The following is a 20,925-nucleotide window of genomic DNA, read 5'->3' as shown; positions in this document are numbered from 1 at the left end:
TTTTCATGAACTTGAGCCGGCCTATTGTGCTATTAGGACAGTGTAAATTTAGCATCACAATGCTGACAAAAAGTAGAGGAACATCTCCTGTGTGACACTGTGTTTCAGTAATTTGTGCTCCCATATTAACATTTCAAATTCTCATTAGTTCCGTGTAATTAATATGTCTTTCATAATCCTTAGGTTTTCTAAAGCTTTTGTGACCATTATGAGGCAGCAGTCCAGCTTCCTTTTTTTTTTTTTAGAATGAAGCATTTAAGCTGCAAATTAATTTTTTAAGATGGCAAACAGCCAGAAGAAAGGTTTAATTCTTCAACCAGGGCTCAAGGTCTTTGAAAGACCTTTAATAATTGTCAGCAAATCATCGAGTCTGCCAATTAATTATCTCTGACAGTTAATTTTGTGAGAAAAAAATGTGAAAATGAGAAATTGGTTTGGTCCATTTCTACAGCACACCTCGGGGTATCAGCTAATGTTTTAAAAGTAACTATGTCCATGAAATTATGCTCAGGTTCTTTGAACCTGTGACTCTGTTAAAAGGGCAAAATGAGCCTTGAGAAACAGATGATTTTGGCCAAAAATGCAATGAGGATGTTGAGGTGAATAAAGGCAAGACGCTAACCTGCTTGAGCACCAGTTGGATCCTGATAATCACTACATGTTGGGTACATTTTGGGAGTAATTACAAACCTTCAGCATGCTGAGTGCTTTTCAGAGCTTTAATGCTGCCTTTTAGCTGCACCAAATACACTCGCACATTGTACATACATACATATTCATAAGGACTAGTTGTGTGCTTAAAATTATAACTCCGTTTTAGCGCTCTTATTAAGTCCATCTGAAGCTTTTGCCCTCAAGTCATCCTTAAGCCATTTGTTGAAAACAGCAATGGGGTCGATGTTCCAGTGTTTATGGAAAGAGATGGGCACCTGGTGAGCTAAGAAGTCTCTGGCATAGTCCTCTGGGCGTGCCTGAAAGGTAAGATTAAGTACAGTAATTTATATTTGGAAGCAGTCACAAGAGACTGCATACAAGAACTGCAGAGAGCAAAAGTGAAACCATGAAAGTGTAAGATTGCATTCAAACAGATACTGCATACTGAAAAGTAGGAAACTGGATACTTATATGTTTACAGAAATTGCTTTAAACATCAAATCAGTTTTTGAAATAGTAAGTGGTAATTTTTTCTTTATTTTATTTGACTTTGACACACCTACAATTTGCATTTAAGAGATACAATATATAGAGATACAATATATTAGAAATTTGGGCTCTTATTTAAGGCCCTGCACACTCATGTTGCACTTGCACAGGTGATTTCACGTATTTCTGCTAATTAGCCCTTTTTTCAGGACTGCGTGGGCATGTTTGGACTGATCTGACACCTCGTTCAGTCTCCTGTTGTTTTGTTAGGGTGGGACAAATTACACCTTATCAAAGGCCATTTTCACAAACAACATTCTGACATGTCACAGTAGGAAAAGCATAGGTGTAAATAATAAAATTAATGATGGCTGAATTCCATTTGCATTTTCCATTTTCTTCTAGTTTCAGGGTCCTGGTGTTGTTCATGCTGGTTTGATCTCACACTGTCATGACTTACTAGGACACTTCAATAGAACAGAGCCCTCGTTAATGTTATTATTAAAACCTGTGCTTCTCCTACTATGAAGAGTCAAAAAGTCTGCTGTGAAAAAAAGGCTATTGTTATTGGCATATGGAGTTTGGTGCTTTCACATAATTTCCAGCAAAGCCCCGCCCACCTTCAACCTAATGTTGCATTCATATCACATTGGAGTTACAGTAATTACCGGTTTCTGACTTGTAATTACTGTTCACATCAACATCCAAGTCCTATTTACACCTGGGAGGCTCTAATTTTTCTGAAAGCTCAATATATCTGACTTAATAATTAGGAAGGGCCTGAGAAGTCAAAAATATGGACACATCAGTCAGTTGTAATCCGTCTTTCAATGTAATTAAATACAATTTCAATGGATATAGCGCTATTCTGTTGATACACAGTATTTCTAACCCTCTGAGATAACCAATGATGTGAATGCTAGCAAGCTATAAACATGGAATCTCACTCATCTCCACCATCCATCTCATATGATGTGAACGTGGCATGGTGCTGCAATCAAAGTGTATGGTAGAATGGGAAGAACAGGAAAAAACTCATGTTATTCTGACTTTGGAGTGTTTGCATTTAGTTGAAGATGGTTTACCCCCATTTCTAACCTAAATCAACAATTTTTTTTATCATGTTACATATTAATAGCAGTTTGTTAACACCAGATATAAATTAAACATTGTATAGCCGGCACATTTTTAATTAACTGAATCAACTGCTGTTAATATTGGATTTATTTACGATATAATTGCCAGTTTAGTAGTCAGTTTTCCAAAGTCCCAATATCTCAGAATCTGAATTACAAGTACAAAGGCCAATGTGAATAGTTCTTCCCACTTGGTGGCACATAATTACGGTCTATAAAATGCAACTTGAACATGGCATAAACAGAGAGCTAATCAGCCAGAACAACTGAAAACATGTGTATGGGTGTGCAGGGCCCCTAAATATCAGATATCGGCTAGTTGTGCTGTCGACTATCAATGAGATAGTGGTTCTTTTCTGTTTCTGGCTAATGAGTGCAAACTCTGCAATGCAATTTTCTTTGCTTATTAGTTTATTTGTTCAAAGGCATCATAGCAAAATTTCACACTTCAACTGAACAGGTGCTGGAGAGATTATACTGTATTTTAAATGATTATTCCTTACCATGCTAAAAATTAAATAAATTCAGTATATTTTGGCATGAAAATGCACACAGAGAGACACAATGTATTGAACAGTTTATATATAACCTGGTGGAAGAGAGGACTGTGTGTGGCAGGAAGTCCGAGAGCATTGAGGCACATTCCCAGCACCATGTCATCCGGCGCATCATTGCTGTAGCACTTGCAGCCGCTGTTAAGAAGTTGAACCACAGCCTCCCTACTAAACACCATACTGCAGTGACACAGACAGACAACAGAAATGTAAAAATAGATACAAAACACAGCTGATTTAGCTGCACTGTAAATGATCATTATAGAATCAAATGTTGGGAAAAGACCAGAGAATAATGAGTCTTTCAGCTCCCATCTTTATTTTTGGAAAATTTGTTTAAATGTAAAATGTAATGTAATGTAAATGTAATGTACAAAACACACACAACACACATGCCCCCCTTGAAATAAATAAATGAATAAATAAAAAACTAAAATAGACAGATAAAATAAAAATACAGCAAGGAAGGACTAAATGCAGCATACTCAAATAGTACATGTTTACATACCCAATTCCACTGTACTGATAACAACTTCAGTATGATCAATAACACTGAAATAATATTATGAGCTCACAAGGTAAAACTGAGAAAGAAAAAAAAAAGGGAAATTAGATTCAGGAGAGTCTATCCTAATTCTCAGGGTCTGTCAGAGTGGGATATTTAACCAAGACTGTTATCCGATAATCACATTTGCATTAAGGGTTCTCATGTAGCTCTAGCTCCTCTATCTCAGAAAAGGTTGCCAAATCTTACAGAATTTGCCAGATGAACCTTGCAATGTGTGCTTAATTTTTTTTTAACCTCATATAAGATATTCCTGATCCACTGCATATGAGATGGAGAAATTGTGTCTTTCCATTTCAGTAGGATTAGACGACGAGCAAGGAGCGTACAGAATGCTAAGAAGTCACACTGGAGCTTGTTCAAAGAGTAGATATCAGAGGGTACTCCAAAAAGCTATAATAGGGCAGGGGTCTGTAGTCATATAGATCACCTCTGAAAGTGTCTTAAACACAGAAGTCCAGTTAATTTCAGCTCCCATCTTTAGGTTCATCATGCTTGTTTTATTCACTCAGTGAGAGGTCGACAAAGTAGGGAATGAAGCTGCAAATCAAGCTGAGGGGGAGGTGTGGTTTTCTGTGTATCAGCACTGTGTAACAATGATGTGACATCTCTTTTAAAAGAGAAGCAATTACACATGGAGAAAAAAAAATCTCTCTCTCGCTGCGAGAAAAATCGCTCATTGCCAATCAAAACAGTTTTTTTTTTGGAGATATCACTTTTGATAAAGCTGGCAGTTGCAGTGTTGTAAAGTGTCACAACAGTTGAAGTTAAATAAATAAGTTAAATAAAGTTTCTGACACACATCTCAAGAATTATCTATAGTACAGCTTTCCTCTAGCACTGGCAGCTGACATATAACTTGTCCAATTTAAAAATAACTTACATGCAATAAAGAGTGCTGTAAAATGTGGATCTTATGGAATTGCAATTATTTTTGTGCTTACTTGCAATAGAAGTGTTTGTGTATCTGTCGGTGTAGTGTGAGTATTACTATGCATCAACTCCCCGCCTTGTCTTATCAACTGATGAGCGTCTGTTTACTGTATATTGTGATTTATTCCATATTTTTATTTAGTATCTTTATTGTAATGCAGCCTGAGAACCAAATTTCCATTAGGGGAGCAACACAGTTTTAAACTGAACTGAAAAGGGTTTATCAGTAAATAACAGATTATAGTTTTTTCATTACACGTTTCATAGTCCCTATGCTGTGTGTGTATCTTTCATCATTATTCCCTGAGTATCCGAGCTGTGAAACTCACCCTCCACCTCCTGTGATGTAGCTGTAACCGCCTTGGCTCAGGCCGTAGCCGTACCTCTCCCCTAGACACACTGGTTCAGAGGGGTCGTAACAGCTCAGCAAGACTTGCAATCTGGGGAGGCTGCAGAGAGCACAGATCAAACCCATCACACACTCATCATCAATGTACAGACATCTGCACACACACACAGGTGCATGCACATATACACGCACAAATGAAACCAGCCATTTAGAGGCTGAAATAACTGCTCTCCCTCAGGCACTATTACACATCCAGAGGCTTCCACATGAAGGGGCATCCTGACAGATATAAAGTGAAGCCAGCTGGACTTGAATTTATGAACTGAGCTTTTTAGATGTTCGACAGGATGGTAATATCTCTGTAACTCATTTTCCCAAAATGACTTCATTCCAAGCTGTGCAAACCCTTTTCATGGCTCTGAGACAGAATCTGTTAGAAAATTTATGAATTAATGTCAGTCAAGGTTAGAAAAAAAAGAAAATATGGCATGAGAGACTGTGTCACAATTGAAAACGTGAGAAACCAATTTCAGATCATGAAAAGATACCTGATAAGTGTGTCATCGTCCACAACAAGGAGCCACTTGGTCTTTGGGACTTCGCTGCTTAGAAATCTTTTAAGGATTGCAAATGTTTTCCCGCAGTGGCCTGCAAGTAGAGACATGCTATCAATATACTGGCCTGTACAACTTAATCACATATTGACCATGTGCTGTATTCTGGTTTACAAAGATGAACGACCCTGTTACTGGAAGAAAAACACACTTGGCATAAGTAGGTATTTAGATGCGTACACACGCCTGCATACACACAAATACAGACACGGGAAAACAGCTCTGCCACAAAAGGGGAAAAAAACTGCTGTCATAAATTATGTTAATGCCAAAGGATTTGAGAGGCGGCAAGCTAACCAACAGTCACGTTGAGTAACTAAAAAAAACAGCAACATATCACCTAGGAGAGGCAACTACTGCAATAAGTCAAATGCTACAGCTCCATTCAATACCCTGAGTGAATTTATTTTTCAGCTTCAAAGGCTCCTGTGAGAATCCAACCTGAGCAGTGTTTATATACTTTAGTGCTCTGACTGATAAGATAAAAAATCATTAAGCACGGTCAATAGTGTTTTATCTAAATAATATGAAAATGATTGCAACAAACAAGTTGCTAATTAGACTTTCATTGTCATGATAGGAGTCTTTGAGGAGACAATAAAAATAAATGGGACTAATTAAGCCCAAACCTAACAAGGGTGCGGTATTTTGCATTTGCAACTTGTATTTATATTTAAGCATTTATTTGAAAGTCTCATGTATCATAGTTTACAAAGCGTGAACAAGTAGAGGATCTGTATTCTGCTCAAGGACACCTCAAAAGCGCACGTTGCTGACATATCAGCTACTGCAGCGATAAAACAATTGATCTTATGTTTAAGGGGCTGTCTCTTAAAAAGCTGTTGCCACCTTTTAAAGATTTGTACTGTACTGCGCAGCATTAAAAAAAAAAAAATCCTATTTTCAATTGGAGGATATTTCTTCTGTCTTCTAGAGCTATGTTAGTGGAGAGAAAGCAGATGTCTTCTTTCTGACATCTCAAAGAAATAAGGTATGTTTGGCTTGATGGGCCGCGAAGATCAAACTTTTACTCAGGCATGTTTGACGTGACCGCCAGACGAAACAAAATGTTCTGCCAACTCTTGAAAACAACAGTGGTGTGATAGTACACAACAAATACAAGGAACCCGAAGAAATATACCCATCACAATTCAAATATCTGCACACCATTGGGGCTGGGAGCTGAGACATGGAAATCCCTGGTGGCAAGCATCACAAAGAATACTGAGGCCTTACTGTTTTATTTATAAGGCACCCAAGGTGTTTTTCCCTGGTATCTGAATATAGAACAAGAAAGGACACCTTGAACTGCTGACAGGAATAAAATCCAAAAACGCACTTTTAGAGGCAGGCCTCCAGACAAGCCTGCTAATCTTATTTCTAGTTGGAGGAGGTTGTTGAGTGACATTCAGGGGCCTGGAAAGAAAAAGATGCAGTAGCTTCCATGTTCTTGTCTCTTGCAGTATCTGTCATTAAAATGTGAGCACAAAAGTGTGCACTATCACTCACTTACATTTACCTCAACATAATACAGCAGCAAAATCATGTTAGGACTCAAAAATGGCTTCTATCCTCAGATCTTTGCTCTCCGACACACTGGAGGTAAGTGCATGTACAACACGTTTGACAGTGAATACTTAGAATAGTATTTACTTGATAAAGTTCCTTCCTTCACCATGTTCCCATTTCAAGGTCATGCCCCACCCTTCCTCTAACCTGCTCAGACTATCTAAAACTTTAACCTTAAAATTGAGTTTATTTTTCCCATTTTCAAAATGTATACACAGCAAGGTTTGTGTGTTTTCAACAGACTTCATTGTAACTAAAGATGACAGTACGATAAACCACAGTTTTAAATGGGGTCAAAGCTGGTTTCTGGAGACAACCAAGTTAATTTATTTTTTTTATGTTTAAACAGTCTTAAAGCCAGTTTTCCTGATATTTCCCTTGCATTTTCCAGAACTATTCACTTATTAATGGATTACATCCATCCAACCGTCCATCCATCCATCCATTTATCTGCTTACTTGCTGAATGTTTTTGTTTTGTTGCCTTGAAATCCTGAACTCTTTCTTCCAAATGTACACAAATACTGTATTTTTGTACTTCACTCATAGATACATTAATGATATAGTTTTAAGACTTGGCTCTAAAAGCATAGGCGAATCATTGAGTTAACAGAAGGTGAAAAAATAACCAATAATGGTGGTGACTACAGATTCTTGACATATTGATGCCTGTTGGCTGTTGATGAACTGCAAGGCTACTTGCAGCAATCATTAGCATAAACTTTGAAATCTTTGAAAAGGAAAAGAAAGAAATGGACAGGAAGAAATTATCCATGTGCTGACTTGGTCCGATTACTGATTCAGTATCATGTGGGTATTCAGCACTAAGGGACGGATAAACTGCTTATTTCTCATTTGACCTCAATCATATATCATTTCAAGATATGTTATTAACAAAGGCCAGTGGCTTTATGTCTCTAAGAGACTGACTACATTGCAGTGCAACAAGAATATCATTTTTTGTTGTTATGGTATTGTTCAATTAAGCGAAAAAAAAAACTGAATCTGTGAGTGCTGACAACTCCATTTGTTATTTTTGTATTGTTTAATTGAGGGCAGTTTTGGTCAGATATACTTAAACCACTGCAGAAACCCAATCTACTGTATATTACTTCATAATGTAAATGGTATCATAAGTGCTCTGCCTACTGACAGCATGCATAGTTACTGAACTGACAGTAGCTCCAGTATCTGGCCCCTTACCAAATTAGAGAAGATCCCACTGCCTTGATGATGGACTGAGGATTGCTGCCAAAGTTCCAACACTCAATTGTTGTCTCCCAAAAGTAAAAAAAACTGGCAGGCAGTATAAGACAAAATTAAAGGGATGGAGCCACTCTCTTCTAAGATAATCCATGAGAAAGATGTTGGCAACACTGGCTTCAAAAAATATATTTATTTATGTATAATTGATTGGTTGAGAGGAGCAGAGTCATGGCTTTTTCTGGAGTAAGATGTCAAACTCAGAGGTAAGTCACACCAACACTCAGGTTAGGTAATGTGTCGAATTATGTAAATGAGCACATCTGAAAAGTCAGACAGCTTCTACTTGAAGTTTTTGTCTTGGCATAACCAGCCGCCAACCTGTCAGCTTGGCAGTATGCAAACTGTGAATGGGAGCAGACATCAGTACTTGTCCTGACCCCAGTATCTGTTGTATGGAAAGAATATCATGGCACATATATTCCACATGTAAACATCTGAAATATATATCAAGATTGTTTTGCTTAGTGGCAATGATTCAAACAGATGGACAGTTACCAGTTTATTTACGTTTTTACATACCTATTAGAGCTGCAATGATTAATATTTGGATCAATCAACAATTATTTTGATGATGAAATGTTGTAGTCATTTTTCAAGCAAAAATCCCAAACTTCAGCTAGTTGCACCCTCTGATATGTGAGGATTTGATACTTTTCCTATTTATATATCATGTTAAACCTCTTTGGGTTTTGGACTGTTGATAGAGTAAAACAAGGAAATTGAATATCTGCTTGTGCTGTAGGGAAAAAACAGGTGCTTTTCATTATTTTCTGACATTAGCAAGCAAGCAAGCAAAACTTTATATAGCACATTTCATTCCAGGTGGAAGCACAATGTGCTTCACAGACCGTGAGCTACCATGGAAGCTGCAGCCACAAAAAGTGTGTGGATAGTGTACAAGATAAAACATTAGATATAAGTAAACACAAATAAAACAAACACATAAATAATAAATGTGAGTTAAAACCCATTAAGAAAGTAGGAATTTAAAAAAAACTAAGACCAGCAACAAGTGATTTATCAATTAATCAATAATGAAAATAATCTTTAGTTGCAGCCCTGCTACCTCATCTAATTACCTATAATCAAATGCAATCCACTTGAACAGCTCTGCAGTCGTTTTCACGGTTTAAAAGTTTTCCTGACACCGTCACAGTTGATTCTACTCTATGGCCGCTTCTGAGGCTGTAGATGGTGATGATGTTGTACTGCGATGCATTATGTTTCATAATTTCCTGTGCCTGTCATCATCATCATGTAAATCCAGGTGAAGAAGAAACACCTAGCAGTATAATGCAACCCAGTACAACACCACCTATGGAATGAATTGGTAAGTCAAAAAATATAAATCAAATGTATGTTTGATACTATCATATTGACTTATTGATTGCAAATATAACAAAAGAAAGAGATAGGTAAATAACACAGATTTTAATTACTTAGTTACACTAAGGGGCTATTAGGTGTAAATTCAACAAGGCTTTTAAAACTATTCCTGCAAAATATGAGCTCTTTGTTACAATCAGTTATGTTAACTTGTTTCTCAGGGATTTGAATAATAAAATCATCACTATGTTTTTAGTTTTTTAAAAGAATTTAAAGCAAACTACTTTCAGTCAAATGTGGCCCAACTCCAAACATTTACACATTACCTGTGTGTGACTGTACTGTCACTTCCCTTTTTACTCTTCACACATCAGACTCCAACTCTTTGCTACTTATGTCATCTCAAAAAGTCCTCCAGTTATGACTCCACTATTGTGAGCTGCATAATTGAGGTCAAGTATAAACTAGTTGTTGTAATTATGTTAACTGTTCACATATTTGCATTTACTGGTGTCTTTTTTTCCAAGAATAAACCTAACAAGCAGCAGGTTAGATGAAGAGTAGAGGCATCCTCTCATTCTTTCACAGGCCAACCATATCTAAATTCAGTATGGAGCACCTCCATCACTGTTGGTTCCTTCTGAGTGTCATGTTTAGATGACAGGGATTATATACTCTTCTTGTGATGTCATCATTTTGTTCCCCAGTGCGGGGAGAACAGAAAGAGTTTTGAGCCAAACCTGAAAGAGGCATATCTTCAGAAAACCACCTGAAACAACAGTGAGGAAAATTAAAAAAAAAAAAAAAAGATTTCAATGTGGATATGTCTGTAATCTGGGAGCACTGTCAGTTGGTGCAAAAATAACTATCTGTGTTGTAGTGTCAGTAAGGCAAAGAAGCTTGTCATGGATTTGTAACATAGCAAAAAGCTGCTGGGACCTGTGCTGTCACTATTTACAACAAGGAGGTGGAAACAAGGCGGCTCTTGAAGTTCAAGGGTTGCATATCAACAACAAACTGGACTGATACCAGAACAATTTGACAAGAAAAGGTTGACTTTTATTCTCAACCTGCTCTGCAACAGACTAGTCCACATGTTCTGCCTCCACAGCATCAAGACCAGGCAGGATAAAAAAAAAAAAAACGTTTGCAAAAGACGTCCTTGTTAAAGGACTGAGCAGCCTGGAGACAGCAACTGTAGGGAGACTATACCAGACACTTTTGAACAACAACCCTCGCCCCCACTACAGTGGGCTGAAAGTGGTTACAGCCAATGCATCATCCCATTAAGGTGCAACATGAGAGGTCTTAGGTGACGCTTTGTGCCGACAGCCATCAGACTGTAAAATAGTTTACACCCAAATGGCCCCTGCCTCAGGCAACCAGGAGGGTGCTGAGGCAGAGAGTTTGTGCTGTCTTTACAAACCACCAGGGATTGCTTTAGGAATTCTGATCCATCTACATGTTCTTTTACTCATTTCTGATTATTATACATTATGCATTTCCCTTATTTCCACATGAGTTGGCACATAACACCTTTTCTGTACGCATGTTACAACTGGCCTTGTTTTGTTCAGGTTTAATCATTGTACTGTTTACTAACACAGCAAAGCTGATTTCTGATGAGAAATCTCTAAGATCCAAAGTGTTGTCAATGAGTGATTGTTGTATCCTAGAACTTCTGGGACCATAAATGCAATTGCCTAAATACCTTGTTAGAATATCTTGCAAGCAATGACTCAGCAAAAATCAGGGTTCATTCATCTTTTTAAGAGTAAAATATAAGCACTTTTCAAAGTACCTAAAACAAAAATTTCCAGACTCTTGAAAATTATTTCATCACATCTAAATTGTTACTATAAATGCAATTGTGAAAAATAAAGTTTAGAGAATTGCTTTATACCCACAGCAATCAATGTTTATTGTCACTTTGTTTATTTTACCAGCTGTTTATATAAACTTAGATTGTATATTTTGATCATAATTATTTAATGCTTGCTAATTTCCAGAGTAAGGGATCGGCAGAGGACTTATCTAGCTATGAATGACGAGTGAAAACAAGAAAAGAACTTTCCTTTTATTGAACCTTTAATGGTGTCAAAGAGCAGACAGCCTTTAAATCATTTAAAAAACAGTTTACATGTTTGCATATAACATGAAGTACAGCAATAACTGTATCTGTTCAAATAACAAAAATGATCGAATTAACAAAATGATCAGATAATCCCAGAAGTGTTTTTTTTGTTTTTTTTTTAAAGAGGAGAATCATTACTAAACAAAACTATCTGCATTATAGCCAGAGTGTATATGTTATAATGAATTACAATGGTTTGTATTTTTATTCTGTTTTTAGTGGTATAGTAAATTACTTGATTACTTCAGTAAGTTTGTATATTTACATGTTTATTCAGTCTATTTAGATTAGAAAATATCTACATACTTAAATTAGAAATGTTTAGTGCTCATGGCAAAACATATAGTTCTTTTTCTTTCTAATTTATCTGACGCTCCACCATCTTAAGGTGGACCACCTTCTCTTTTGCAGCTTGTCGAAGTCTGTTTGCTTTGGAAATCAACCTGAGTTTCCCAAGTTCTTCTGCTTTCTCTGCATTAAGATCAGCAGAATTATTGAAAACCTGAATGTCCTTTAACATCCTTTTTCAGCTCTCCTATCTCATCCAACACTCCTTTTCTTTTTTCCACCTATTTCCTCATCCTTCAGTCTTTTTCTGGTCTTCCAGGTTCTGTTGATATTCTGTCTTGTAGAAGATGCTGCGAAGAAGCAGATATAGGCAATCTTCAGCACTCTCCTAACATTCTTCACATGGTCAATGATGACTCACTGTGCCACCAGTGAGCGCTCATGCATATTCTCCACCATCACTTCTTTGTTGACCGAAAAGCCTTTTATCAGTACTTGACTATGCAGATGTAATTCATGCATGCCGCTGCCCATACCCCCAAACCCCTTGATGCTGTGTATCACAGTTCTCTTAGATTTATTACAGGTGACAGTTTTAGAACCCATCATTGTATCCTCTATGAGAAAGTAGCATGGACATCACCACTCGAAGGCAACTACACGGTCTCATTTTTTATTTATAAAGCCATGCTAAATGAGCTACCGTTTTATTTATCATCACTTTTAAGACGTAGAAATATGGGATACCACACTCGTTCACAAGAATACATTACCTTGGATATCCCAAATATGAACACAGAGCTGGGAAAAAAACTGCATCCATCTATTATGCTCTTCATAGGTAGAATAAGCTTCAGAACTTAAATTAGACAAGTTTTTATCCCTAGAACATTAAGATTCTGGAAACAATGTTTCATATAATGAATGCTCTTGTTTTTCTTAATTGTGACTGCTTTGTGCCTATATAATGTACTTATTGTACATGTCTTTTTCTTTGTGTGTGTGTGTATTTTTTTTATTTTGCAAGTCATTTGTCTTGTGTTTGTGTTATATTTATGCCTTGTACATGATTGATGATTTTACACTTTTTGTTATATGGTTGTTTTGGTTGTGTATTTGCAGGGCATCATTGGAAATGAGAGCTTTGCTCTCAATTGGTTTCCCCTGCTAAAATAAAGGCTATCTATCTATCTATCTATCTATCTATCTATCTATCGAGGCTTGGTTGTGCGAAAGGATCAGGGGATGTTTCATGATCTCCCAGAGGTGGCACCACTCTGCCTTGGTGGACAGCTGCTTGTGGTAGAATTAATCTAATTTGTTGCTGTCCAGGTTGAAGCTCCTGAAAGATTCAGATTTGAGGCTGTGGTCACACAACTCGCTGAACTCCTTCAGGACTTCATCACAGGATCTCTCATTGATACGGCCAGAATCTACAAGTATCTGAAAAATACTGGTGAGTTTCTTCACACTTGTTTCTTTGCTCCTGATGCTCCACTCTTGGGTCCAGCACTCATAGATACCTCACAAAGGGATAATTGATTGAAGCCTTTTCAAATAGCATTGAGACTGTCTTCATCAAAAACAAATCACAGCTCTGTCAGAACTCCAGCCTCAGCCTGTGAGTGTTTGGGTGTTTCTGTCTGTGGTCCTCAAGGACTCTTGCTATACTGAATTCAACTTTCAGCTTTGTGACATCAACATGGTTCTCTGCATCATTATATTCTACCTGTAGCAGCTTCAGTGTGGTAGTGGGATTCTCCATGACAGCTGGCTTTATAAACTTCTCTAGTAACCCTCTCAGCAAACTGGAAAGATCCTCATTCATAAATGGGAGCATAGGTCCATCACTCTGGCATTTTCTCAAGAAAGGAGAGATTTTCTTTGCCACCATGAGAGAAAAGTTCAGTTTTGCTGGGAAGAAATAATCTCCAATAATGGTCTCAGCAGCTGTAAACAACTTGTTGGATGGCTTTGCCACTTCTCCTTGTTTTGCAGCAATTATGTAGGTCTTCAAGAAGGGCAGGATCTGAAGAACCCGTGCCGCCACCTCCACATTCTCCAGCCATCGGTGACTACAGAAATCAAGGGGGAAACTCCATGACCAAGTCACTGCCAAGTAGTCCTCCCTGCACACTGGAACATCCTTAAAAGGCCACTTCAGGCTTGAGAGGGCACTTGCTAGCTCCCAGCACATCTAGCCCTGAGGGAATTGTGCAGAATGTGCAGACCACAACTCCCAACCTCCACCAACTTTAGGTTTTTATGTTTTTTTGCAGGAGTGAGAGAAGCTTCCACATTACATTGGGGCAATCCATTGAAATCTGTATGAGACTGTAAAAATGAATATATGGCATTCAACTGACCACTTGTTTATACAGGTAAGTAGAATAAGTTCCATTACTTGAAGTATAACCTAACCTAACATACTTGATATTAATTACTGCAATTTAATTAGAGCAACACAGAATCATTAGCAACATCACAGGGGGGTAAAGCTGGCAAATACACTACGTGCAACAAAATAAATAAGTCTGCACTCATGACGATGTGTTTTTCTTTGATAGCAGCAGGGGAAAGCTTGGTATAGGGACAGCCTTCTTTATTGTGTAAGTTTTTTCAAAGAAACCAGCTCCTGACCTGAACCTTTTATGGGAGAACGCGGTATAACCTGCTCAGGACTGCTATACTGCTATGGACTATGGCTTGAGCATGAAAGCCTCTGTTCATGTGTGTGCCCCCTCCGGATGATGGCACCACAGTCTCGCGAGGGTCCATACATAATACTTAATGCTCCATTATATACTCTGAATAAAATTTAAATGACAGATATTCAGAACTCAAACATGTTGATTTTCTCTTTCAATGACTTTTGTTTCAGTTAGGTTAGGTTATTGGCATGTGGCATGAATTACTGTATACACTGATGAAATTTAGCAGCTGGCTAACTAAAAATGTGGCGTACCGTGCACTATGCATGTATGAACATGGCGCGTTTTAACTTAGCTGTTGTTAACAAATTTTATATAAGTTTAACTCTTAAATCTTGAATGGCTTGTGAGTGCTGACTCTCCCATCGTATACAGGTCGATCTCCTTTCTGCAAGTTGTGCAGTAGGCCCTCCTTTCTGTGGCTCCTCTCCGAAGCCATTTTTTGTATTTTTTGTTTGCCAACCAGTTGTCATTAAAACAACAGCCTGGCATGTTGCTAAAGCGACAACAAAATCCACCTGTTCTCTAGTAGCTGATGAGCAGGCACAATAGTTATCTAGCCACCTTCAATGTGCATGCATGCACAATGTCAAAGGTCAGAGGATGCGCACACATTCTGAGATCAGATGGTCATCCTCATGACACGGAGTGGGACGGAAAAACACCCCCTTTTCATTCTGATGCCCATGTCAGTCAATCTAGCTCTGCTCCGTGTCTGGTGTGAGATGCCAGGAGACAACAAATATGATGACAGAATTGTTTCATTAGAAATATTAAAAGATACTGGTTTACATGAGTGACTGTGTAGATGAAACATAAAATTATGTTGAAAATCAAGTGTTGATCAAGGAGTATATTCCAATTCAAGCATATTCTTAACCTTAAAAACATAACAGTTAAAATTAAGCATTTTCCAGCCTTTCAAGACTTTGTACGAACCCTGAAAAATGAACCTCTGTGATGAGTTCATTCCCAAATGACAGGAGCTATAGGAAATTGTATGTGATAAATTGGCACCATATTGATATATTACAATCACTCCTGGGCACAATAAATTACATTTCAGCTAGGAGTAATGGTGGAGCCACAATATGCATATCCAACTGTCCATCTGTTCCTTATCTGGTTCACAGCATCAGTGGAAACAGGCCAGCCCAGACCCAACAACATCCTCCAGCCTCTCCTGAGAGAAAAGCTGGAGGATGTTGTCGGGTTAAATAGCTCCTCCTGAGGGATCACCAGGCTCTCAGGGCAGTGGAGGGATGTGTTTCCCTTCCAGGTAAAAAATAAACTACCAAAAGTTTTAAAATGAACTAATGGCATTATCACCAGCTCTTGAACCAACAAATATCTGGAGCAAACAATTCAGTTATTAAATACCAACCGTCCTCTGTGGAAATCAGTGGGGAATATTAGCACAGCTTCTAGTGATTAAATGTGCACTTTATAGCTTTCAGTCAGACAAAAGCTCTTCAAACTCAAAAACACAGAGAAGGTAAAAGGGCATTTATCACCCCAAAATTATGTTAAGGAAAAACATGAAAGAAATAAAAGAAATAAATAAAAGAATGCATGTGATAGTAAAAAAAAGTAATTAAGTAAAAATCCCAACATATTTATTTAAAATCTATTATTTACTTGGAGAAGTCTAGACACAAACATTTTCTGCTGACAGAGCGACTCCTACAGGCTTAATTTTCAATTCTTTTGCAATATCAGGTTTGAATCACTGCCACAATCCCCTCCACAAGCTATTAACCTGGTATAGAAATTTCAGCTTTTTCACGTATCTCTGTGTATGCAGCTGACCTTGCAACAAAGGTCTAACAGTATTTGCTTGGTGCAACTGAGGCAAGAGGTTAAAGCCAAAGGAACACTTACCTCTTTCAGTATTTGGTACTCCTAAGTTAATGGTTGGTATTGAAGGATCAGCATGGTCGCTGTAGTACTCTAAAAATAAGGCATCTTTCTCCCAAGTCTTTTTTATCACTGGAACTAGAGCAAAGGGGAAAAAACAATACAGTGATCAGTAGTTTAACAACAAGCAGACCTCTGGTTTGCAATGTAGACTTGTTCCCTGAGCAAATGATTATTTCATATTTATTGCAATACATGGCTTCTCTGATGTTTCTGTTTTTGCTTAAATATTCTATTACAGACAACTGAAGATGTTTATAAGGCAATGAATTATAGGAAGAGACAGGAATGGAAATAGATAAAATAAAACTTGTTGAATGCTTAACATGACATGTCAGAAAATATCAGTACTAGGTAGTATTTGCAGGTACAACTTTATGACATACATACCATTTTGAGTGTGTAAACATTTTTTTACATTTTAATCTTTGCCTCTTCTTCTACCATTTGTTTTGACTTATTAATGATTACACTGAAATCACAAAAGATGATGTAAAACAAAGTACACTCTCTTCAGTTTTAACAGTTATATTTCAGTGGTATGAATTCTACGACTTCCATCATCTGTCATTTTGTAACTTATTAACTTTTTCTCAATGTCCTGTAACATACAGTACTGCGGCCTTTTGACTTTTTGTCCCCTGTTGAAAAACAGCAGAGCAGTTGTGTCGTAACTGTATCTGTATTTGTTTCCTCCCTCTAGTCAGCTAAGCCTTTTGCACACACTCATCTGTCACTGACCTAAATCCTGGCATCATAAGAATCGTCGATGGATCATATTGGGATCTGACTAATCTGATCTGTGGGTTTTGTGATGAGTTTCTGAGTTGTCTAAGCACGAGTGTATGAGTGCTGAAAAACACAGAATACCCAGAGATCTGCAGGGGATCAAGGCTGTGTTCAACTCTCAAAAATCAATAAAAGTGAAAATTAAGTTCTAGCTATCACACTGCTGTTTTATATCATCATATTCAAATGATCAGAATGAACTAAACTAAACATAAAAAATTCACCACGCAGTTCAGATGCTGATTGCCTGCCTTACTGCACAAAACACAACCTACACATGAAACTTTGTGAGGACAACTATAGCTTAAATATATCCAAAAGAGTAATGATATTCAGACCTGTGTAAAACAAACACCAAATGTTACAAGGACTTTTTCAAATGGGAAAATGGGAAGACAAGATTTTCTTTTCTGTATTTCTAATGTACATATGAAAAAGGACAGAAAAACACTGCAACCACATGAGACTATTCACCCTTTCGAAGTTCATTTCATTGTTTTTTGTGGTTCCCTATCACAACACACAGTGAACATTAAAAGACTTCAACACTTAGTGACACAGTAAGTTAGTTGTGAGGCTCTTTCATGTCAATTGCTTATTGATCTGAGCTCACCTTTGATATACAAATCTAAATTCGTCCTGTCAACATTTAAAGCTAATAATGGCAGCTTGGCAGAGGATATGGTAATTAAGGTAATTAGTGCAATTACTTTTGAGAAACACTCTTTGAAATTAGTGCACACTTTGTCTGGTCCCTCTAAAGTTAATCAGCAATTTGATGTATTGACTGAACCTGCTACATTTTTATAAGGTTAAAAGAGAAGCAGATAGCTTAATGTCAAACAGAGCTTGCCAATAAATGGCTAAACGTCAGTAAGTGATTTCTTAACATCTGCAGGATTGTCGGAAGACCATATATTTCCAACATCAAAGGGGGTGTGCAATTATGTACTTCTAGTTTTTTTTTTTTTATCCTCAACACAATTTTATTAAATCCTTTCGGACTGACAGTGGAATTATTTATTGGAAGACTTTATCATGATAATGAGAGAAAGCTCTTATACAGTCACACATGTCAAAAGGTAAAACAAATCCATTACAAGAAAATAAAGCACACAGATGTGTACCATTTAAAAGGGAAACTGTGCACCTTTAGTGGATCCACTGAGTGGGAGTGTGACTCACCTCTTTCACTGTGAAATTTCTGACATGTTTTCACAGCAACAAATATATCTTCTTTATTCACAGGCTGCCCCTTTGATGAAAACAGGAGACACGAATCAAAGAAATGCTCACATGAACATAACAAATAAATCAAATGTAATTAAAAGTAAATCTATACTACATGCAACAAAATGGTTTAAAATTAAGTTTATATATTATGTGTCAAAGTGATCAGTAGGAATTAAAAGTGAAATTTCTGTAAATGATTTGAAGTTATTTGGCCCTAGTTGTCTATGGCTCTCCTTCTGAAACTGAAGTCATGCACTAGCTGAAAACACTGCAGCACATGTAGAAATTTCAGGGTTTAATGCTGAATTAAATTAATATTTGGGGCATATAAAAGCCTTGAAGTTAAAAAGGCTAGCTACACGTGAGACTGTGAAGGATAATAAATTAAAGGAAAGAGAATAAAACTGGAAATGGAACATCTCTGTGTGTATCTCTGTGTCCTTGTTACCACTTATGGTCCGAAATGGAAGAGGCTGGAACAGTCACACAAAAATATTTACTACATCAGCGACAGAGAGAATGCATTAAAATGTCAGCAGTGTTTGTGTAAGCCATCACTTTTTAAAGTAACATTTATAATGTACACAGTATGTGATGTACAGTAACAATCTCTTGTGACACGATCGAGCCTGAAACAATATTGTACACACTAGGGTTGCAACGAACTGTTATTTTAATTATTGATCACTGTGTTGATTATTTCTTTGATTCACTGATTTTGCAGTTGGTCTATTAAATGCCAGAAAATAGTTACAAATGCCAAGTCTTCATATTGTCCAACCAACAGTCCAAAACCAAAAAGTATTCAATTTACAGAGATATAAAAAAATAAAAAAGCTTATTGTCTTGGTTGAAAAGCTGGAACCAGCCAATGTTTGGCTTTTGGGCTTTCTAAATAACTTTAACAATTAGTTTTGTACATTATTAAAACAGTCGTCACTTAATTTTCTGTAGATCGACAAATATATTAATTGACTGATTGTTTCTGCACTAATAAAAACCCATGAAAAGCAACCATGAAGACCATCAGGCTGTACTGACACTCATCCTCAAATAAAAAGGACACGTTATGCTGTAGCAGCCTCATTGTTGATTGTCGTCCTTCGTCTCCTTGAATCTGCCCCTCGAGGCTCAGCCAAATGCTGTTGTGGCCCCACTTGATAATTTGACATGCAACTGTTTCAAACACTGGCCGATTACAATATGCCCCCTCTTGTTTTGTGTGAATGGAAACTTCTCCCTGAATACTTATTAAACCTGTGACCTTCATGCTTTCCCGACTGGCTGCTCGAATTGTCCTGTTTTCTGGTCAAATTATTTCAGTTTTATGAGGATCGTGATATCCATGGAGAGGGAGGTAAAAGCCATACAAGTATAGATCTGACAGATAAGGTTGCAACAAACATGTATCAGACTCGAGACCACATATGCACAGGCAGGTATGTGACTTGAATCACAAATTATAAGATCAGATTGGACTTTTTTTATTGTGTAAGATAGGAGGGGAGGGTGGGAAAAAAAATCTGAATTTTAATGCTCTTAGCTGCAGTTCTCGCATCCAAAATTCTACTCACCTCATCCTCTTCTAACACAGCTACAGTCACATACACAGCCATGCAACACCATCATTTCCTCCTAACATTACTGATTGTTTTAGGGTGCATGTGGTGTCAACAACAGCAGGGTAAAGGATGGCTGACCCTTCTTCTCACTTCACACCCACTAGAGCAAACATAACACTGAGAATAAATCAATTATAATGCTGCAAACATGCCAACAATCTAACATACTGACATGGTCAGAAAAAGTGACCCAGTCATGATGATTTTGTCCTCAGCCACATCTACTCAGAGGAAGTGTAAAAAGATACTCCCACTCAGACACAAAGATACATAGAGTCTGGCCTTTCACTCTTCTAATTTCCCTCACAGATAAAACTAATTCTAACTCACTAACTCCTTTCTATTATCTGCTAAACAGGAAGCATGAGCTCAATAATTCATTGTTCAATGCTTGATAAACTGTAATTTTGTAATAAAACCGTCATTACACAAAGAGAGACTGAATTCTTATAATTGCAGTGTAGCAATGGTTCCTGACTACTTCAGTGGTATTTCACCGTTTAGTTTGCATTTAATTAACCAAATTCTAAACATTTGTGCTTGCTATACATTTTCTGTTCCTGCAACATATCCTTCAGAGATGTATGCTTTATTTTAAATTCATCACACAATACGTGGGATGATTCACGTTTCCATGATAAAGACTAATTCATGCAACAAAATGAGCATGTGTGTGAGATACCAGTCTAACAAAAGAGATAGAAGGAATAAAGGAAAAAGAGAACATGAGAGCTGGTTAGGCACTGACTGCGGACAACATGGATTTGCATGTGAATT

At 37.4% G+C, this 20,925-nt stretch overlaps 1 protein-coding gene across 2 annotated transcripts in view; it reads right to left on the bottom strand.

The window, feature by feature from the left end:
- Window positions 1–705: 705 nt before the first annotated feature.
- The window catches only part of b3glcta (beta 3-glucosyltransferase a), a 68,058-nt gene continuing 47,838 nt past the window's right edge, over window positions 706–20,925 (bottom strand). For both annotated transcript variants that reach the window (XM_042414385.1, XM_042414386.1), the window contains exons 10-15: window positions 18,479–18,548; window positions 16,469–16,582; window positions 5,229–5,328; window positions 4,661–4,780; window positions 2,869–3,013; window positions 706–971 (exon numbers count right to left, since the gene is read on the bottom strand). In XM_042414385.1, coding sequence (XP_042270319.1) covers window positions 804–971; window positions 2,869–3,013; window positions 4,661–4,780; window positions 5,229–5,328; window positions 16,469–16,582; window positions 18,479–18,548 — 717 coding nt within the window. In that variant the 3' untranslated portion in view covers window positions 706–803. The remainder of the gene's footprint in view (window positions 972–2,868; window positions 3,014–4,660; window positions 4,781–5,228; window positions 5,329–16,468; window positions 16,583–18,478; window positions 18,549–20,925) is intronic.

This window comes from Thunnus maccoyii, chromosome 6 (assembly GCF_910596095.1).
Source record: "Thunnus maccoyii chromosome 6, fThuMac1.1, whole genome shotgun sequence".
In the NCBI taxonomy this organism is placed as follows: Eukaryota; Metazoa; Chordata; class Actinopteri; order Scombriformes; family Scombridae; genus Thunnus; species Thunnus maccoyii.
This window is presented reverse-complemented; position numbering and strand designations above follow the sequence as displayed.